General features: G+C 40.9%; 2 protein-coding genes across 2 annotated transcripts in view; one reads left to right on the top strand and one right to left on the bottom strand.

The window, feature by feature from the left end:
- samd10a (sterile alpha motif domain containing 10a) overlaps positions 1–15,778 on the bottom strand; it is a 39,923-nt gene that overhangs the window by 4,989 nt on the left and 19,156 nt on the right. The window contains exons 3-4 of the mRNA XM_077569694.1: positions 2,421–4,330; positions 244–425 (exon numbers count right to left, since the gene is read on the bottom strand). Coding sequence (XP_077425820.1) covers positions 244–425; positions 2,421–2,433 — 195 coding nt within the window. The 5' untranslated portion in view covers positions 2,434–4,330. The remainder of the gene's footprint in view (positions 1–243; positions 426–2,420; positions 4,331–15,778) is intronic.
- emilin3a (elastin microfibril interfacer 3a) lies at positions 9,298–15,327 on the top strand. The gene is made up of 4 exons (XM_077576466.1): positions 9,298–9,643; positions 9,738–9,857; positions 11,946–12,454; positions 12,927–15,327. Exons 1-4 carry the CDS (start codon positions 9,492–9,494, stop codon positions 14,831–14,833), a joined length of 2,688 nt encoding a protein of 895 aa, XP_077432592.1. The 5' UTR covers positions 9,298–9,491; the 3' UTR covers positions 14,834–15,327.

Here is a 15,778-nt window from a genome sequence, read left to right as displayed (position 1 = left end):
TAAATCTGATATTGTTTATTGTATAACAGATTCATTTATTGCTTATGTTAAAAAAAAAACATTGGAAGATGACTTGAAAAAAAAAAAATCACATATTTAATCGCAATCGCAATATTGAGGGAAAAAAAACAACGTGATTATTTTTCAAAAATGGGTTCTTTCTTCTTCCTTTCCTTCCGATTTGAGATACGAGTGTACCGAGCAAGTGAAGGTGGTAGATGACGACCCCCCCGTGCAGCGTACCTGACGGGCATCCGCGCCCGGCCGCTGCAGTAGCTTGACCGCCCCGCCTCCCGCCGACCTCTGGCCTCGGCCGTCGTGCCAGGTCAGGTTGCCGCCCGTGCGCGCGCTCAGCTGCTCTTTAAAGTCGTCGGGCAGGGCTCGATACTCCACGGCTGGCCGGCAGAAACTAAAACTGGACGCCGCTGTGGAGAGGAAAGACCACGAAAGACAATCAACATGGCACAGCGTGACACAGACCGTCATTGTGCGGTGATGCCTTCGCACTCATTCCAGTTTGCTACAAGAATTTGGCCTCGGCATGTTTGAAACTTTTGCAGAGCGGTTGTAGAAGTTTGTCGGGCAGACTTCCAAGCCCGCTCAACAGCAGGCGGTTGAGCAACACGGGCTAATTAAAGAACGTGTAGAAATACAGTAAACATGCTTCTCTTGGCACGGAACGCAACCCTTCATTACTGATTGATGCGTTTGGCGCGCAGCGCGCAGATGTGTTTGTGTGTAACATCTTGAATTGACTAAAAATAATTTGTAAACAGGACAGGACAGTCTGTCAGAAGGGACTGGCGCTATGCTATAAGCAATGCTAAGCAATGCTAAGCAATTATACAGTATGTTTTTGTATATATGGCCTGACTTGCGAGTTTTTTGAGGCACCGCCGGCACCGATTTGTTGTTTTGACATATTGACGGACAATAGAACACTACTCACAGGTATATATTCTTGATTCTCAGCGGGGAAAAAAACACAACTGAGGCTTACAAAGAAGTCGTTTTGACCGTCTTCATGTATATCCCGGTTATACTGCCCCCAGGTGGCCAAAGTGCCCATACTGAAAGAAACTCTTTATATTCTCATTAATGATGTCATGACTAAGGGTGGGAATCTTTGAATGTCTCACGATTCGATTCGATTCGATTCCGATTTGTGGGTGTGCGATTCGATTCAGAATCGATTTCGATTAAGCACGATTTTTGATTAAAAATGATTTGATTGACAATGATTTTTTTTAATGAATTTATAGATGTTCAAGGAATCGTAATGATCTACTCCAGTCGGACTCGCTAATGCTAATTAGCGCGGCACTTTTATCACTCAAAAGAACGGCTCCATGCTGCAAAAAAACAACTTTTATTGGAATAACTTGATCGTGACTTTTTCCTTCTACTCTCTAATGTGGCTACAACTTAACAGTGTATCAGACCGCGTGGAACCACACTGCCCCTAAGTGGCCAAATCGGGTACAACATGAACAGCGTTCCCAATAAAGGCACATACAAACAAAGGCAAGACAGTATAAAATAATTCAAATCAAATTGATTTTGGGACATTTAAAATCGATTCTGAATCGTACTAAATGAGAATCGCGATTCTTATGAGAATCGATTTTTTGGCACACCCCTAGTCATGACGGTAGATTTCTGGACTAGTATCCTTATTTAAACAAAAATAAATTACAAAGAAAGTTACAAAGTACAGAGAGGTTTTTTTTTTTGTTTTTTTGTTTTTTTGACTGAAGCATTTCCATTCATTTCAATGGGAAACGATGATTTTTGTATTTGGGATTTGAGAGTTGAGTTACGAGCATGGTCATGGAATGAAATAAACTCATAATTGAAGGTGCCACTGTATCCTTTTAATCTAACTACATTACAGCTTTATGTTAAAAGGTATTCTTACTATTTATTTTCTAACTTCATGATCATTATTCATCTAGGCGTTACAAACAGAAATGTCACCGTTCCAGTTGTAGGAATTGAATAAAGCATTAAATTGGCTGGGGGATTCAAAATATGCAACGTCTACTTCTCTTTGATTTGCTTAATTTGACTGCAAACATTACCTGAAGCCCCTTCTTTTTTTTTAAGAATTGTTTTACAATCTTCCAAACCACTGCGCTGTGTGAAGCGAGTTGTGTTCACTTCAAACAGCGCTGACCTAAAAAAAAAATATAATCCGAACCCCGCCAAATCTCCTTTCGCAAGGTACCACTGTAAATATCTTTCATGACCAAAATAAGCATTTAAAAGGGGGGAGGGGGAAAAAGCACATCAGTCCGAAAAGAAGTTGAACAAGTGTGGCTTTTGCGAGACTGAGCACTTGGAGCTAATGTGGTAAGTTTCTTCAACCAAAGCCATCATAGCAGGTTTGAGTGTCGAATGAAAGAAAGCAAGGGGCCTACCGTCAACAGCCATGGTGCTTCCACGCCGCCGCGTCGTGGATTTAACGGAGGTCGCGCATGGTCTAGGATGACAACAGCAGAGACGCCGTTTGGCATCCTCTCAGCCTCAGCTCCCCGAACGAGACAACCAAAGAAGCTCGTGGTGACGTGAACTGGCTTGCCTTCACTGACTGACTCACGCGCGCGCGCACGCAGGAGTTAAAGTGCAGCCTCGGGCCTGTAATTAAAGCAGCCAGTGAAGACTGACAAACAAGCTCATGAAAAGAGTCTCCTCTTGAAGAAATGGAGATATGCGCGAGCCTGTGGGTCCTCTGTCATGATGGCAGATGTAAGAAGTGGCACGCGGTCACGTGAGAGGAAATCCATCCATGCTTGGGTATGGTTTTCCCTATCACACTGCACACAGGAACGATTTTACTATTGAAAAAGCAAAACATAAGTCACAAAAGTATGCAGTGTTCTACCTTTCAAGAAAATTATGTTTTGGAGTCCATCCGCCGTTATTCGCTGAAAAACTTGTCTTTTTCGCTTTTTTTTGTGTGCACTTTCTGAAATACTCAAAAATGCCACAAGATGGTGCCAAAGTCCTGGCAAATACAAACATAATTCTCCATATCTCTTTGGCACGTTGGCGCCATCTTGTGTCAAGTGTTGAATGTTGAGAAGGAGCCTGGGAGGTGGAAGAAAGTCATGAAAGAGCTGTTGGAGTGCGTTTTGTCTACATAAAACCTTCTATAAGCCATTTATTTTTAAGCGTAATCTTCTACTGTGACTTTGAAATGATAAACTGTTTAGGATCATACATAATGTACAATATCAAAATATATATATTTTTTTACTTTTTGGGGGGCTTCTCTAATAAAAACTAATAGTTTTCACTATTCGAAAAATTACGCTATTAATATTACATTTCGATTGTAATCCTGCAACTTCTACATTTGATGGTCAGCTGTGCGGAAATCATGAGCAGCAGCATTGGCAGTTCTTAGCAATTACCACAGGGGGGCAGTATTATTCTGGTCAGCAGTCAATTGTACAGCAGGGCTTCTCAGACTTTTGGGTCCATGAGAGAAATGTTACCAAAGGCACCCTTATTATTCTAATGCCAATTATTATGCTTAACTGCCATATTAATTCAAATTTTTTTTTAGGTTGCCTGTTTTTAAGAAAAATACTGTACCGTATTGTTAAATTCGATTTTGGGGGTGGGAGGACAGGACAAGTTGTAATCTTTAAAAGAACAAAAAGCTATTTGTTCTTAAAAAATACGAATTGTGCAGTGACGTTAGATTTGTTATGTCATCATCAGTCATTAGTTTATTATGGGTTTATGTAGTATTATGACGGTGGTCCCTAAGTATGAAGGAATAACAACGCTTAAAAAAAAAAAAACTTTGATTGCAAGTCATTTTGTGAACCCCAAACTATAGTTTATTTGAGAACCACCGATGTGCAGCACACTATTGACATAAGTCTTGGGACACATATCTAAAAAATATATTTCTATTCTACTTTCTGTAGGTGCCATAGCATTTTGTTGTAATAATTCTTTCCACATACTGTATCTTAAATGTGAGAATTTTGATTACACATGTTAGAAAGCCGTATCTATTTCTGTATTTGTTACAGAAAGAATTGAATACAATATTGAAGAGATTTGAAAGAATTGAGCAAATGAATTATTCAAGAGACATCAGTCAATACGTGTGCGTGTGTGTGCGTGTTGTCCAGATGTGTACACACAGGCTGGAGCCTGGCGACAGCAAACATTCTGCTCCTTTGGCGAATGTGTGAAGTGTGCCTTGACCTCTGACTCCACATGTGGCCTCCAAATGAGTTTTTTTCAGGACGGTGTTTGTGTCTTTGTCTGCAATTCTTTGGATACTGATGCCTCAGAATGAGCTAATCATCTTCAAGAAAACACAAAAAAAATACGACATAAATGTTTTTTTTAAACTCATTCACTGCCATTGACGGCTATAGACATCAAAAATTCATTTGAACTATTTCTATTTAGTTTAACATTTTTTCCACTTTTGTTAACATGAGTATGAAAACCTAGAATTTTTCTTATTGTACATTTAGAACAGATATAAAATTTGTGATTACTTGTGAGTTAACTATCGAAGTCATGCGATTCATTACGATTCAAATTTTAATCGCCTGATGCTCCAAATTTTTTATCTTTTCTTTTTCTTTTTAATTCCTTCACTGCCATTGACGGCTATAGACGTCAAAAATTCATTTGAACTATTTCTATTTAGTTTAACATTTTTTCCACTTTTGTTAACAAGAGTATGAAAACCTAGATTTTTTTTATTGTACATTTAGAACAGATATAAAATTTGTGATTACTTGTGAGTTAACTATCGAAGTCATGCGATTAATTACGATTCAAATTTTAATCGCCCGATGCTCCAAATTTTTTCTTTTTTCTTTTTCTTTTTAATTCCTTCACTGCCATTGACGGCTACAAACGTCAAAAATTCATTTGAACTATTTCTATTAGTTTAACATTTTTTCCCACTTTTGTTAACAAGAGTATGAAAACCTATACGTTTTTTTATTGTACATTTAGAAGAGATATAAAATTTGTGATTAATCGTGATTTAACTAGTAAAGTCATGCGATTAATTACGATTACAAATTCTAATCGCCTGGCGCCCCTAATTTTTAATAACCTTTTTTTTTTAATATATATTTTCTTATTTTTAAAAAACAAAAAAGAAGAAAAGATTAGTAAAAATTAGGGGTGTCAGGTGATTAAAATTAATTGTAACTAATCGTGTGACTTCACTCGGTAACTCACAATTTAATAAAAAGAAAAGATTATTAAAAAATTAGGCGTCAATGGCAGTGAATAAGTTAATATGTATACAATAAATTCTGGTGCTTCAGCGCAGGAAAGTAAATCCAGAATTGTTGAGACCAATTACTCTTTGTTTGTTATTTTGCATGACTGCGAACAATCAAGAGCGGCTATTGATTACTCAAGACAAACAGTGACACAAGGTCAACAAGAACATCCTTTCGAACTTGCATCTCCAAAAGCTCTGACAGTTCAGACAAAAAGTACAGCTGGAACACTGTATCATTTTCTGCATACCGAGTCGACTTTAGCAAACACGCAAGTTCACATATGAAACTTGCAGAGTTCATTACTCCAGCAAATTGTGCTAAACAAAGTCGCACATCCATTTTTTCATGTTGTCGAAGTGATATTTGATTGACAGTTGAGCACATTTAGGCTGCGTTCAGACTGCAGGCATATCTGATTCCAATCCAGTTCCTCCTCAAATTTGATTTTTATTTTTGGGCTGACTGTTTTTAGCAAGTGTCCAGATCGGATCTGGCCCTGTTCAGATTGGGTCACATATTAACCCATCTGACAGGTTACCGTAGCAACGACATCAAATGGCGGTTTCGCTCAATATAGTTCACATCATTTACTACCGCTTCGCACCGTCCGACTGGTTCCTCGCAAGCATGTTCGGTGTGTGAGGGCTGTAAAAATGTACTATGACCTCCTTTTTTTTTTTTTTAAACAACCACAAGTCGTTGGCTACAAAAAGGCAATAATTCACTGTTTCCCGTTGCGCATGCGAAAAACTAACAAACTGTCAATATATATCAGGCTACAAATGGGAGGAAACGACGAGGCAGAGGAACCAGTCGGGTAGATGGAACCGATTTGCGTCGTGCGGAGTGACGTGACGGACAATCAAATCTGATCTTTGTGTTTGCACTTTGCAGCTGTTCACACTGAGACGCATCCTGTCCATATCCAATATGAAGTTTCAATCCGTCCCGTGACTGTTCAAGCTACAAATGAGACATCCAGTTTCAATCTGGATGGGCTAAAAATTGGATTTTGGCTAGCAGTCTGAACAAAGCCTTTGAGGATGTGCCCACAGACTTTGAGAGCAGAGACACAGGCTTGATTTTTCATCATTTTCAACCTTGACTTTATAAGTATGGTGGTTGTTTTCATCATTCAAATTGGGCAAGGTTCTTAGCAACACTTTTCTCTGGTGTTTATAATATCAAGATCATTTAACTCATTCACTTGCAGCCATTTTCACTGAAGCAAGCCCCTGTTTTACCTGATTTTGACAAATTTTGCAAGGCCCACAGAATATTGTGTTCTATTGCTATAAAAACATGGAACATATCAAAAAGAAAGATTTGAGTCTCTTCTTTCATTGGGAAAAAAAGTATTTTTCAATCTGTTTCCATTTTTCAGCAATTAGCATTAGAATATAGCTAAGTTTAATCATTATTCACAAATTGTTTAAAACAGTCGGTAAAAGAGCTTTTTGCAACATGGCCCCGGTTGATCTCGTATACTCTGCTGCCACCTGCTGGCCGTTTTTGTAATGACTACCATTGCTTCAAGCATTCTCTTCAGTTCGGAGGCTGCATCAAAGCCTTCTGTATGCTCTAGCATATAAAAAAAACCTCATTAAAAACATATAAATATGTTTTTGGGAGCATGGTAATATTTAAAATAGAATGTATTTAGACGTTTTTAGGAGCAAATTAGTTACTTCCAGGGATTTTAAGATTTAAACCTAGGTTGTTGAAGATGCTACAAAATGGCGCTCTTACTGCCAACAAACCTCATTTATTACGTCAAGAAGTCAAAATGATCTGCAAAGACATGCAATGTGTGAACACGACGCTGCCTTGTCTCAAAAAAACACATCAGGAGATTAACAGGCTGGCTCTGAATGTGGACAGCCAGTGTTAAAATTAAATAAGCACAGAGAAAATGAGAAAAGGCTCTCCAAAGTCAACAGACTCATTCATCGTCATTAGTGCATATTTGATTGATTGTGAGTGAGAGAAAAGGCAATGTGTGGATTCTCTCCTTTTTCCAGGCAGAGGCGTGAGGCCCCACCCTGTGCGGCCTTCGTCTGACGTCAGCCGCAAGTCTTGCGCGCGGAACGCCGGGGCATGTGTGTGATGCCATTCAGGCACAAGTCAGGGTGGAGTCGCCAGCCGGCGGCCGACAGAAGAAAGCGCCGCTTGTTCCGCCCCACCAGAACACGGCAGCGCGGATGCAACATGTTTCACATCGCACAACGGGAGCTTGTTAACAAATGGAGAAGAAAAGGTGTGTCCTGGGAAAAAAGTAGTGTGCGCTAAAAATAAACCAACACACCCTAAGTGTCGACATAGGACACGGTGTTACCGGGTAAATGAGGTGGGTGGGGGCACAAACAGGAAACAGGAAATAGGCTCTAAAAAAAAATCAAAAAGAAATGAAAAGTCAGTCAAGACTAAGAGATATCAGCAAAATAATAGCTACACTTGTTAAAACAGTTTCTAGCAAGTCTATACGTGCTTAAAAAAAAGTTAAAAGTAACAAAATCACCATCCACATTGATGTCCAACCTAAGAGAATTATAAAAATACTGCAATATTGTTTATCTTTCTCAAACATTTTGACATTGATTACTCAATCGAACCACAAAGCCCAATACAATGTTTAATCCCTGTAACGTGAAAATAAATATGTAATAATACATAGTGTTGTTAACAACACTAACTACCAAATTTAAATTATTAAAACAAGCAAACAAACAAAAAATGCAAGTACAGTTCACACTTTTTTTCAAGCAACTTAAACTTGTATATTAAATTTAGAGCTCGGACCCTTATCCAAAATTCCCGTCCAGCCAACGGGTTCCAGTTGGATTTGAACTTTACTGCTGTTGGTCTTGTTTTTTGTAAAATACATTTTCTCAAAAAATACAACATATATGTTTTTTCTTTTTTGTGACACCAGAAAATAAAAATAAAAATCAAGAAAACTGAAATGGTGATGAACAAAAGTGAAGACTACAGAGATCTCAGTCTGCATTTGTTCAGCAGTTATCATCAAGCAGGTAGAATGTATTTGGAAACAAACCTCTGCATTCACTTGACTTGATCTTTAAACTTTTAGCTTTGCTATCATTATTTAAACTTTAAATTTGTTACGTAAGGGTTCAGACAGCGATACTGTTGTATTAACATTGATCAAAATTACTGTCAGTTGCACATACTAAATTAATGTCCTCATAAGTAACCTTTCAAATAAAGAGCAAAGAGCTCGTTCATTCCACAGGACAAAGACCGGCCTCATGATGTGAAGGCTCGGGGGCACGGCACACACGGCACTCACACGTGTGGCTGTTGCACGGAAGTGTTTGCGATTATTTGTTCCAGGCCATGGAGGTTTACCGTTAGGTTCACCTTCAGACCCCGACAATGTGCATGGGCATGTCAAGTCAAAGATTCCAAGATGTCTGGAAAATTTGATGGCCAGAGAGCCACCAGTTCTTCATTTGAATTGTTTGTATAATTTTTCCACACAGTACAATGACATTTTTGGATTGTTCTCAATAAAGACATGGGAGATTAAAAAAAAGGTAGTGTTGTTATTTTAGACAAAGTTATGATGTGTCAATACCCTCGAGGTAGATGATCAGATCACATTTTTGACAAATTTATTGTTCTTTTTCTTCTGATACTTTAGTTTGTAGAAATTTGAAACGCGAACCACTGAAATGATATTTTCCTCTCATTTTGGATCATCTTCTTATTTTAAAAACATTACAGACTGTACAAACTCTCTGGATGTGATGTCTTTTTCCACTCTGGTTTGCAAGGATGTCACCATGGGGAATATGACATCATGAATATTAGAGTTTTTCCTATGAAGTGAAAAAAACATTAGGTGAGGGCTATAATTCAGCTGCTTCAGTTTCAGTGGCACCGCGGTGTCAAATTGGGGAGGGTGTGTGGGAGGAGTTATGCAAATTGGACCTATGGGGCCCTATTTGTGGCACCCAAAGTCACAGTCAGTGCACTGACAGACTTCATCACAGGCGCTCCAATGAACAGAGTCAGCATTCTCAGGTTAGCTTTCTGCTCGACAGCACATTGACAAACTCATTGACAGAGTTTGAACGAGTCCATTTTGGGATATCTGATCTTGCATCAAGTTGATTGATGGAAGGCGAGTTTTAGGATCTGTGAGGATTTTTATTTCATTTTTTACTCGGGACACTTGGATACTGTGTGATGAAATTCTTAATGGCCGCAAGTCTTTTTATAGCAATGATGCTGTATTTGTCATTTGGAGAAGCAAAGTTGTACAGACCGCTCCATTATAGTGACTACAGATCTGGACTGATGGAGCACCACGAGCAAGGAAAACCCACCAGCAGACACAAGTAAGTTTTGGTTCTCTCACCTGTCAAGTCAACAATACTTCAAATTGGAATTCACTAACAACATGATGCCAACTCTCTTCACCGTTTTTAACAGGAACCACTGCGCTTATGTGATCGAAAAGACCGTGTCCTTCACTTTGCAAGATGGGGCGGCACCATATGTCAAAGCTGAGTACAACAAGTGTTCCTGGCATAAGAAATGTCCAACTCTTATGTGAGTGATGTTATTTTCTATGCACTGACTTTACATATTTCACATATAAATGCACATCAATGGATGTTTCATATGCTCTATATATCGATGTATTATCATCATTACAATATATTAAGTAAATATTATTGTTAGCGTTATACTGTCCACTCATTGTACAAATATTACTGTAGCAGCACAGATGTAACATGTACACTCTATTTATTTTTATTTCTTAAACATCATGCAGCCTCTTAATCATTTTTTTGAATTAGCTTTGAATTTTTTCTACAACCTCCGTAATGCTGCTCATTGTTTTGTTTATACTTTCTTTCTGGCTGCTTATACATATCACCGTCAGGCGGTAGGGCTGGGTGATATGGCCTAAAAATTATATCACGATATTTCAAAGAAATTTGCGGTGACAATATTTTTGGCGATAATGGTAATAATTCCTTAACAATAGATTTGTGATCGGTGCTTTGGAATAATACAATTTTTACTGCAGCACAATATTTAAACCACCTTTTTTTTACCACAATTGAAATGTAAACAAAGTGCAAGTCTAGCAACCGTAATGGAATGAAATGTAAATAAAAAAGTGTTTACCCTGCGAGATCTAATTGTAACATTAACTGCGTAAAGCACATAAAGCACATTTACTTAGCAAATACAAAGAAAACACAAACCTCACAAGTCAGTGGCAAAATGCATGAGTTAAAAGTCCAAAAGTCTTGTGTGGTTGATCCTTGTGTTGTGGAGGCATTTTTTTTTTTTTATAATACGGTAGCAGCCGGTCTGTGGCGTCATGCTCTGTACATCACAGGCAAGTGTATTGTTGAAAAAAAAAAAATTCCCCTGCGATTGTTTAGGCAGTGGTTATTTTGCCGTAACCGGCAACCCTCCTATGAGCGTTATTTTGCCGTGAATGTCTCTGATTGGTCAATAAGAGGAGCGAGAAAATGCCGTGATTGCTTGTAGACATTAATAGTGGGTATAAATAACGCAAATGTGCGTGTATACGCCGCTGCGCAACAGCAACGCGCATGCCGTTAACGCACGTTAGCTTAGCGGCCGATTAGCATAACAAAGTCACATCAACTATGAGGAGAGTGAGTGCTCCAGTAATGAATTTTTGTTCACGCCAAACAACAAGAACTGTTTTCAATCTTTCCATGTTCTCCTTGCGTGTCTTTAGCCTACGCATCCTCTTAACTTTAACGGCAATTAGCTCACTCCCACTTGGCCGACAGAACTGGCTACAGCTCGCATCCTCGCATGCTCCGACATTGTTTTTATGCAGCAGCGAGCGACGAATGTACGTCCAAATAGACACGAAGACGTATGATGTTATGCATTACGTCATCACGTCAATTTTGCGATATTTCAATTTTTTATCATCCCCCAAAAAATACACCGGTAATATCATAGAAGGTATGATATGGAACATCACTATCAGGCGGAATACTCCCATCTCCAAAAATCACCATCGAGTCTGACCTACCAAAACACTGCATCATTCAATTTGGTGTTATACCTCATTATCGTCATCATCCTCATCATATACCTTTGTGCACCAACATCAACACAAACCCCCCCAAATCTTGTTAAATCCTAAATTTATTACTCTGTGAAAAAGTAGGACACATCACCAGCTTTCCACATCAAAGTCTGTAATAAGCTGAAATAAATGTGCTCACATTTATCTTCATGGCTGGCCAGTTCCTTCTGCACCCAAAGTATTACAGCAATCTTTTCTTTTCTTTTTTTTAACAAAACAGGCTTAGTCAAATGTATCTAACCTAACTAGTTTTATTCATTATTGTCTAAAAAAAAAAACATCCACACAGACACAAACGACAGTTCCAATAACCAAATGAATTAACAGATTTGTTCACAAGCTTTTTTCAACACCTTAAATTTACAGGTGATGCTGGGACATACCAATAGTATCAATTTATGAAAAAATACTAAATTGATTACATTTGGTCATACGAGGATTCAAGTCGACAGCGACAATATATTTTGATATGAGCGTCTATCTATTTGCCCAATCACTAAATTGCAAGTCGGAAAAGCCCAAAGTAATTTCAAATTGTTTACTCTCCCCAGGTATCGCCTGATCTACAAACCAATGTATAAGGTGGCCCATAAAACAGTCACCGAGTTAGAATGGCGCTGTTGTCCTGGGTACTCGGGCTACGGCTGCATGGAGGGACCGCCAGCTTACCAACATTCCATGAAAAGCATGCCACCGTTTAAAAGTCCACCATTCAGAGGCCCACAGTTCAAGGGACCACAATACAAAGGTCCAATGTTTAAGGCTTCCATTTTCAAGGGCCCACCCATCAACCCTCATGTGAAAGCTACCCCATGGAATCAACCCAATGGACCTCCCACCGGTGGTTTCAACTCTTACCCAATGCATAACTTCGGACTGCCAAGATCTGCCAGCTACCCGGACACCTCTTTTGAACCGTATCCAGATGGGCCCGAGCACATGCCAGACCACAGTGAAGAACACCACACAGAGCATGAACAAGAGCATGACCAGAACCAGGAAGCAGTGGTGCATAGTCCAGAAGTAACCCGTGCTCCTACCAATGGTGAACCAACTGAAGGTGAAACTAAATCAATAATGATATACTCTGCAGCGGCACGGTGGCTGACTGGTTAGCACGTCCGCCTCCCAGTCCAGAGGACGTGAGATCGAGTCCGGTCTTCGGCCTTCCTGGGTGGAGTTTGCATGTTCTCCCCGTGCTTGCGTGGGTTTTCTCCGGGTACTCCGGTTTCCTCCCACATTCCAAAGACATGCATGGCAGGTTGATTGGACACTCCAAATTGTCCATAGGTGTGATTGTGAGTATGGTTGTTTTGTCTCTGTGTGCCCTGCAATTGGCTGGCAACCAGTTCAGGGTGTACCCTGCCTACTGCCCGAAGCCAGCTGGGATAGGCTCCAGCAAACCCTGCGACCCTTGTGAGGACAAGCGGTTAAGAAAATGGATGGATATACTCTGCTTTTATTGTGTATGATATTGTAACAAATGTAACTGACACTGTTATGGTACTAAGGCTATCCCTTCATTGTTTTAGGCCTGGCTCTAAACAGTGAAACAGAGGAGAGAATATATCGAATGGAAGAGGATGTGCGACGACTGAACCAGGGATTGGAGTCCCTGAGGGGGACTGTGAATGGCTTGGAGGGCAGCCTTCGAGCTTCGCTAAGAGAGGATGCCAACAGGATGCTGACCGCTCTGCTCTCTGCTGCCCCCAGTCCTCTTTCTGCTCCTGCCGTAGCCTCGAGCCCCTCCACGGTAGGCTTTGTAGAGATTCCCGGGGCTGATCCTGAAGCCGGCGCTCTAGACGGCAGACACGTCTTTTCAGGGCTCACAGAACTGAACGGAAGGGTAGAGGAGCTGAGGACCGAGCTGCGAGCCAAGATGGCAGAGCTTCAGGAGCTCAAAGCCAGAGTAATGACACATGACGGAGCACTGGAGAAGATATCAACAAGAGGAGGCGTAGCGTCAGACTCCATACATCTTGAGGGGGAAGACCAAAAGGCTACAGAGCAGCTCTTGGATGAGAAACTGAGTGCAGCCAGGACAGACATCCTGGATGGATTTGAGAAGCGTGTGGAGAGTGCAGTGGGCCGATGTGAGGAGAAAGCAGAAGACGTACGTCGCCAGTGTCAGAACGAGCAAGGTGAAAGGCAGGAACAGATGGAAGATGTTTTGGAAGAAAGTACAAGCAACTTAGCGACGGAAATGAAAAGCCTCCGGGCACAGATTCATCATTTGAACACACGAGAAAGCTGCTGCGCTGTGGTGAGCGGACTGAGTGACAGGGTGCAGTTGGTGGAAACGTCAGTGGCAGACCTCAATCAGTCACAGAAACACCTAAGAGTGGAGCTGGGAGGACATAAAGACCACATTGAGGGAATGCTGGAGGGGCGTCTTAAATATGTCGAGACTAAGCTCAACCTGACTGGGACACTGGTAAAGGCAAGCAGCGTCTCAGACAAAGCTGAATCAGGAAAGGGCCTGGAGGCCAGAATGGAAGGCAAGTTGAGAGAACTAGAGGGACGCCTCCTGATGGCTTTGGAGGAACTTGGTAACGCCACTGCCCCTGCACTCCTGGAGGGACATGCCGTTCCGACCCTGGAGACGGAGCTGGAGTCCCTCCGAGGGAGACTTGAGATGGACGTGGACAGAGTGCAAAAACAACTGAGCAACCTGGAGATTCTTTGTTCTTCCTCCTGTTCCTCATCTAAAAAACTCACAGCTATTCAAGGGGACTCCGCCTCTTCAAGTCGTGACCCAGCAGAGGATCAGAATGTCGAAGGGTTATTAGCAAGGCAAGGTGACCGTTTGAACAGCCTCAACACGACATTACAGAACATCGTGAGGCATCTGACCAACAAAGAGCAGCAAGTCAAAGAAGAGGGCGAGCTCACGATCCTGAAGTTCAACGTTCGCTCGGTCAACCGCACCCTGAGAGGAATTCAGGAGTCACTGGGGACCGTAGTCCACCAGGTGGGACGAGTGAACAGCTCCTATCATGACAGAGAGTCACGTCTGGCCCAACAGATGAAGGGTGTGGTCCAGCTGGTTCGACATCAGGCGTCCATGCTTGGGACAGGTGAGCGCAAACTGACCCGGCTCAAGGGGGAGTTGCAGGAAATGAAGAGACGACTCGCTGACGAGGTCCGAGGCTGTCGGAGCACAGCTATGGGTGTGCAAAAAGAGGTGACAGAAGTCGGTGGACGTGTTGCTAATGTGGAGGACCAGTGTAAAGGTCTTCATTATTTAGCAGAGGATCTGGAGAGAATTAGGGAGGAGCTGGACAGACAATCAAATGGCTTTCTCCTGAAATTCAACGGGACTCTCTCCAACCACTCTCAGCAGTTGTCTGAGCTGAAAGACGAAATCAGAAACTGCACCTCGAAGGCTGAGCCGGCACGACAGAACCCTGAGCGCGGGGACACATTTGCTTCAAAGTAGTTCTGATCATGAGGAAATGAATTACATAAAAAGAAAATAGAGGGTAAATATTCTGGCGGTATTCTGGAAGTCTACTGACATCCCTTTTTTGACGTTGGTTTCGTAAGGGGTCAAAGCTGCACTGATATCCAATCTAAACTTGCTGCAAACTATTTAGTGCAGCTAACTGACTGCACGCTTAATGTTGTGAACATTTATTTTTTACTTGACTCGTGAAGGTGCTAAGTCTGTTAGTTGACATAAACCGTTATTTTCAACACCCAGCAAAATCGATGTTACTGTGCTGTTTACATGCATAAAAAGTATTTTGTTTGATTGTTATTTAATTTTTTTTTTTACGTGATGTTCTACTTTTTATACTTTCGTACGTGGAGACTAAATTACACAATGCTTTTGATATCATTGTTTTCATTTTGTATCATTGTTTTCATATCCCTGAACCCCCTCATCTATTTGTACCTTGCCCAACATGGAAATAAACTTTCTGTACTGTACATGATTTTTTGAGTGAAAATATCTGTCAAAATAAAAGCCTTTTTGTCAATTACTAAGGAACCCCCATGATTACCAAATCCTGACAAACTAAATTCACCAGAAAGTTCCGACAATATCTGATGCAAGGAGGTAAAGCATTCCACGAGAGGCCTTCAATACGGAAATTATTTGGATGTTACTGCACAGCACAAATAAAACAAGATGTTGTGTCCCAGAAGAAAAAAAAAACAAAGCTGAAGTATTTTTTAAGGGCACAACCAAGGAGTCTATTAGAGTAACCTTGCGTCCAAATCCATTTTGCAGCTCTGAGTGGTGAACACTGCATTCAGCATTCCAATAGCAGAGCTGCAACTGACCTTGCTGAGAAAACTTGTCAGACAAACAGCCATGAACTCATTGCACTCTTTTTTTTTCATCAGTGATATCAGGTAAACAGAATATGACATGTCA

This window comes from Vanacampus margaritifer, chromosome 1 (assembly GCF_051991255.1).
Source record: "Vanacampus margaritifer isolate UIUO_Vmar chromosome 1, RoL_Vmar_1.0, whole genome shotgun sequence".
NCBI lineage: Eukaryota > Metazoa > Chordata > Actinopteri > Syngnathiformes > Syngnathidae > Vanacampus > Vanacampus margaritifer.
Note: the sequence above shows the minus strand (reverse complement) of the source record. Positions and strands in the feature narration are given on the sequence as shown.

What these genes read in the sequence shown, in the direction of transcription:
- emilin3a (XM_077576466.1), top strand. Translation starts at nt 9,492, where the DNA reads ATGAAATTCTTAATGGCCGCAAGTCTTTTTATAGCAATGATGCTGTAT. An exon ending in AAGAAATGTCCAACTCTTAT is followed by an intron (nt 9,858 to 11,945) that starts GTGAGTGATGTT and finishes TACTCTCCCCAG; the next exon opens with GTATCGCCTGATCTACAAAC. An exon ending in CAATGGTGAACCAACTGAAG is followed by an intron (nt 12,455 to 12,926) that starts GTGAAACTAAAT and finishes TCATTGTTTTAG; the next exon opens with GCCTGGCTCTAAACAGTGAA.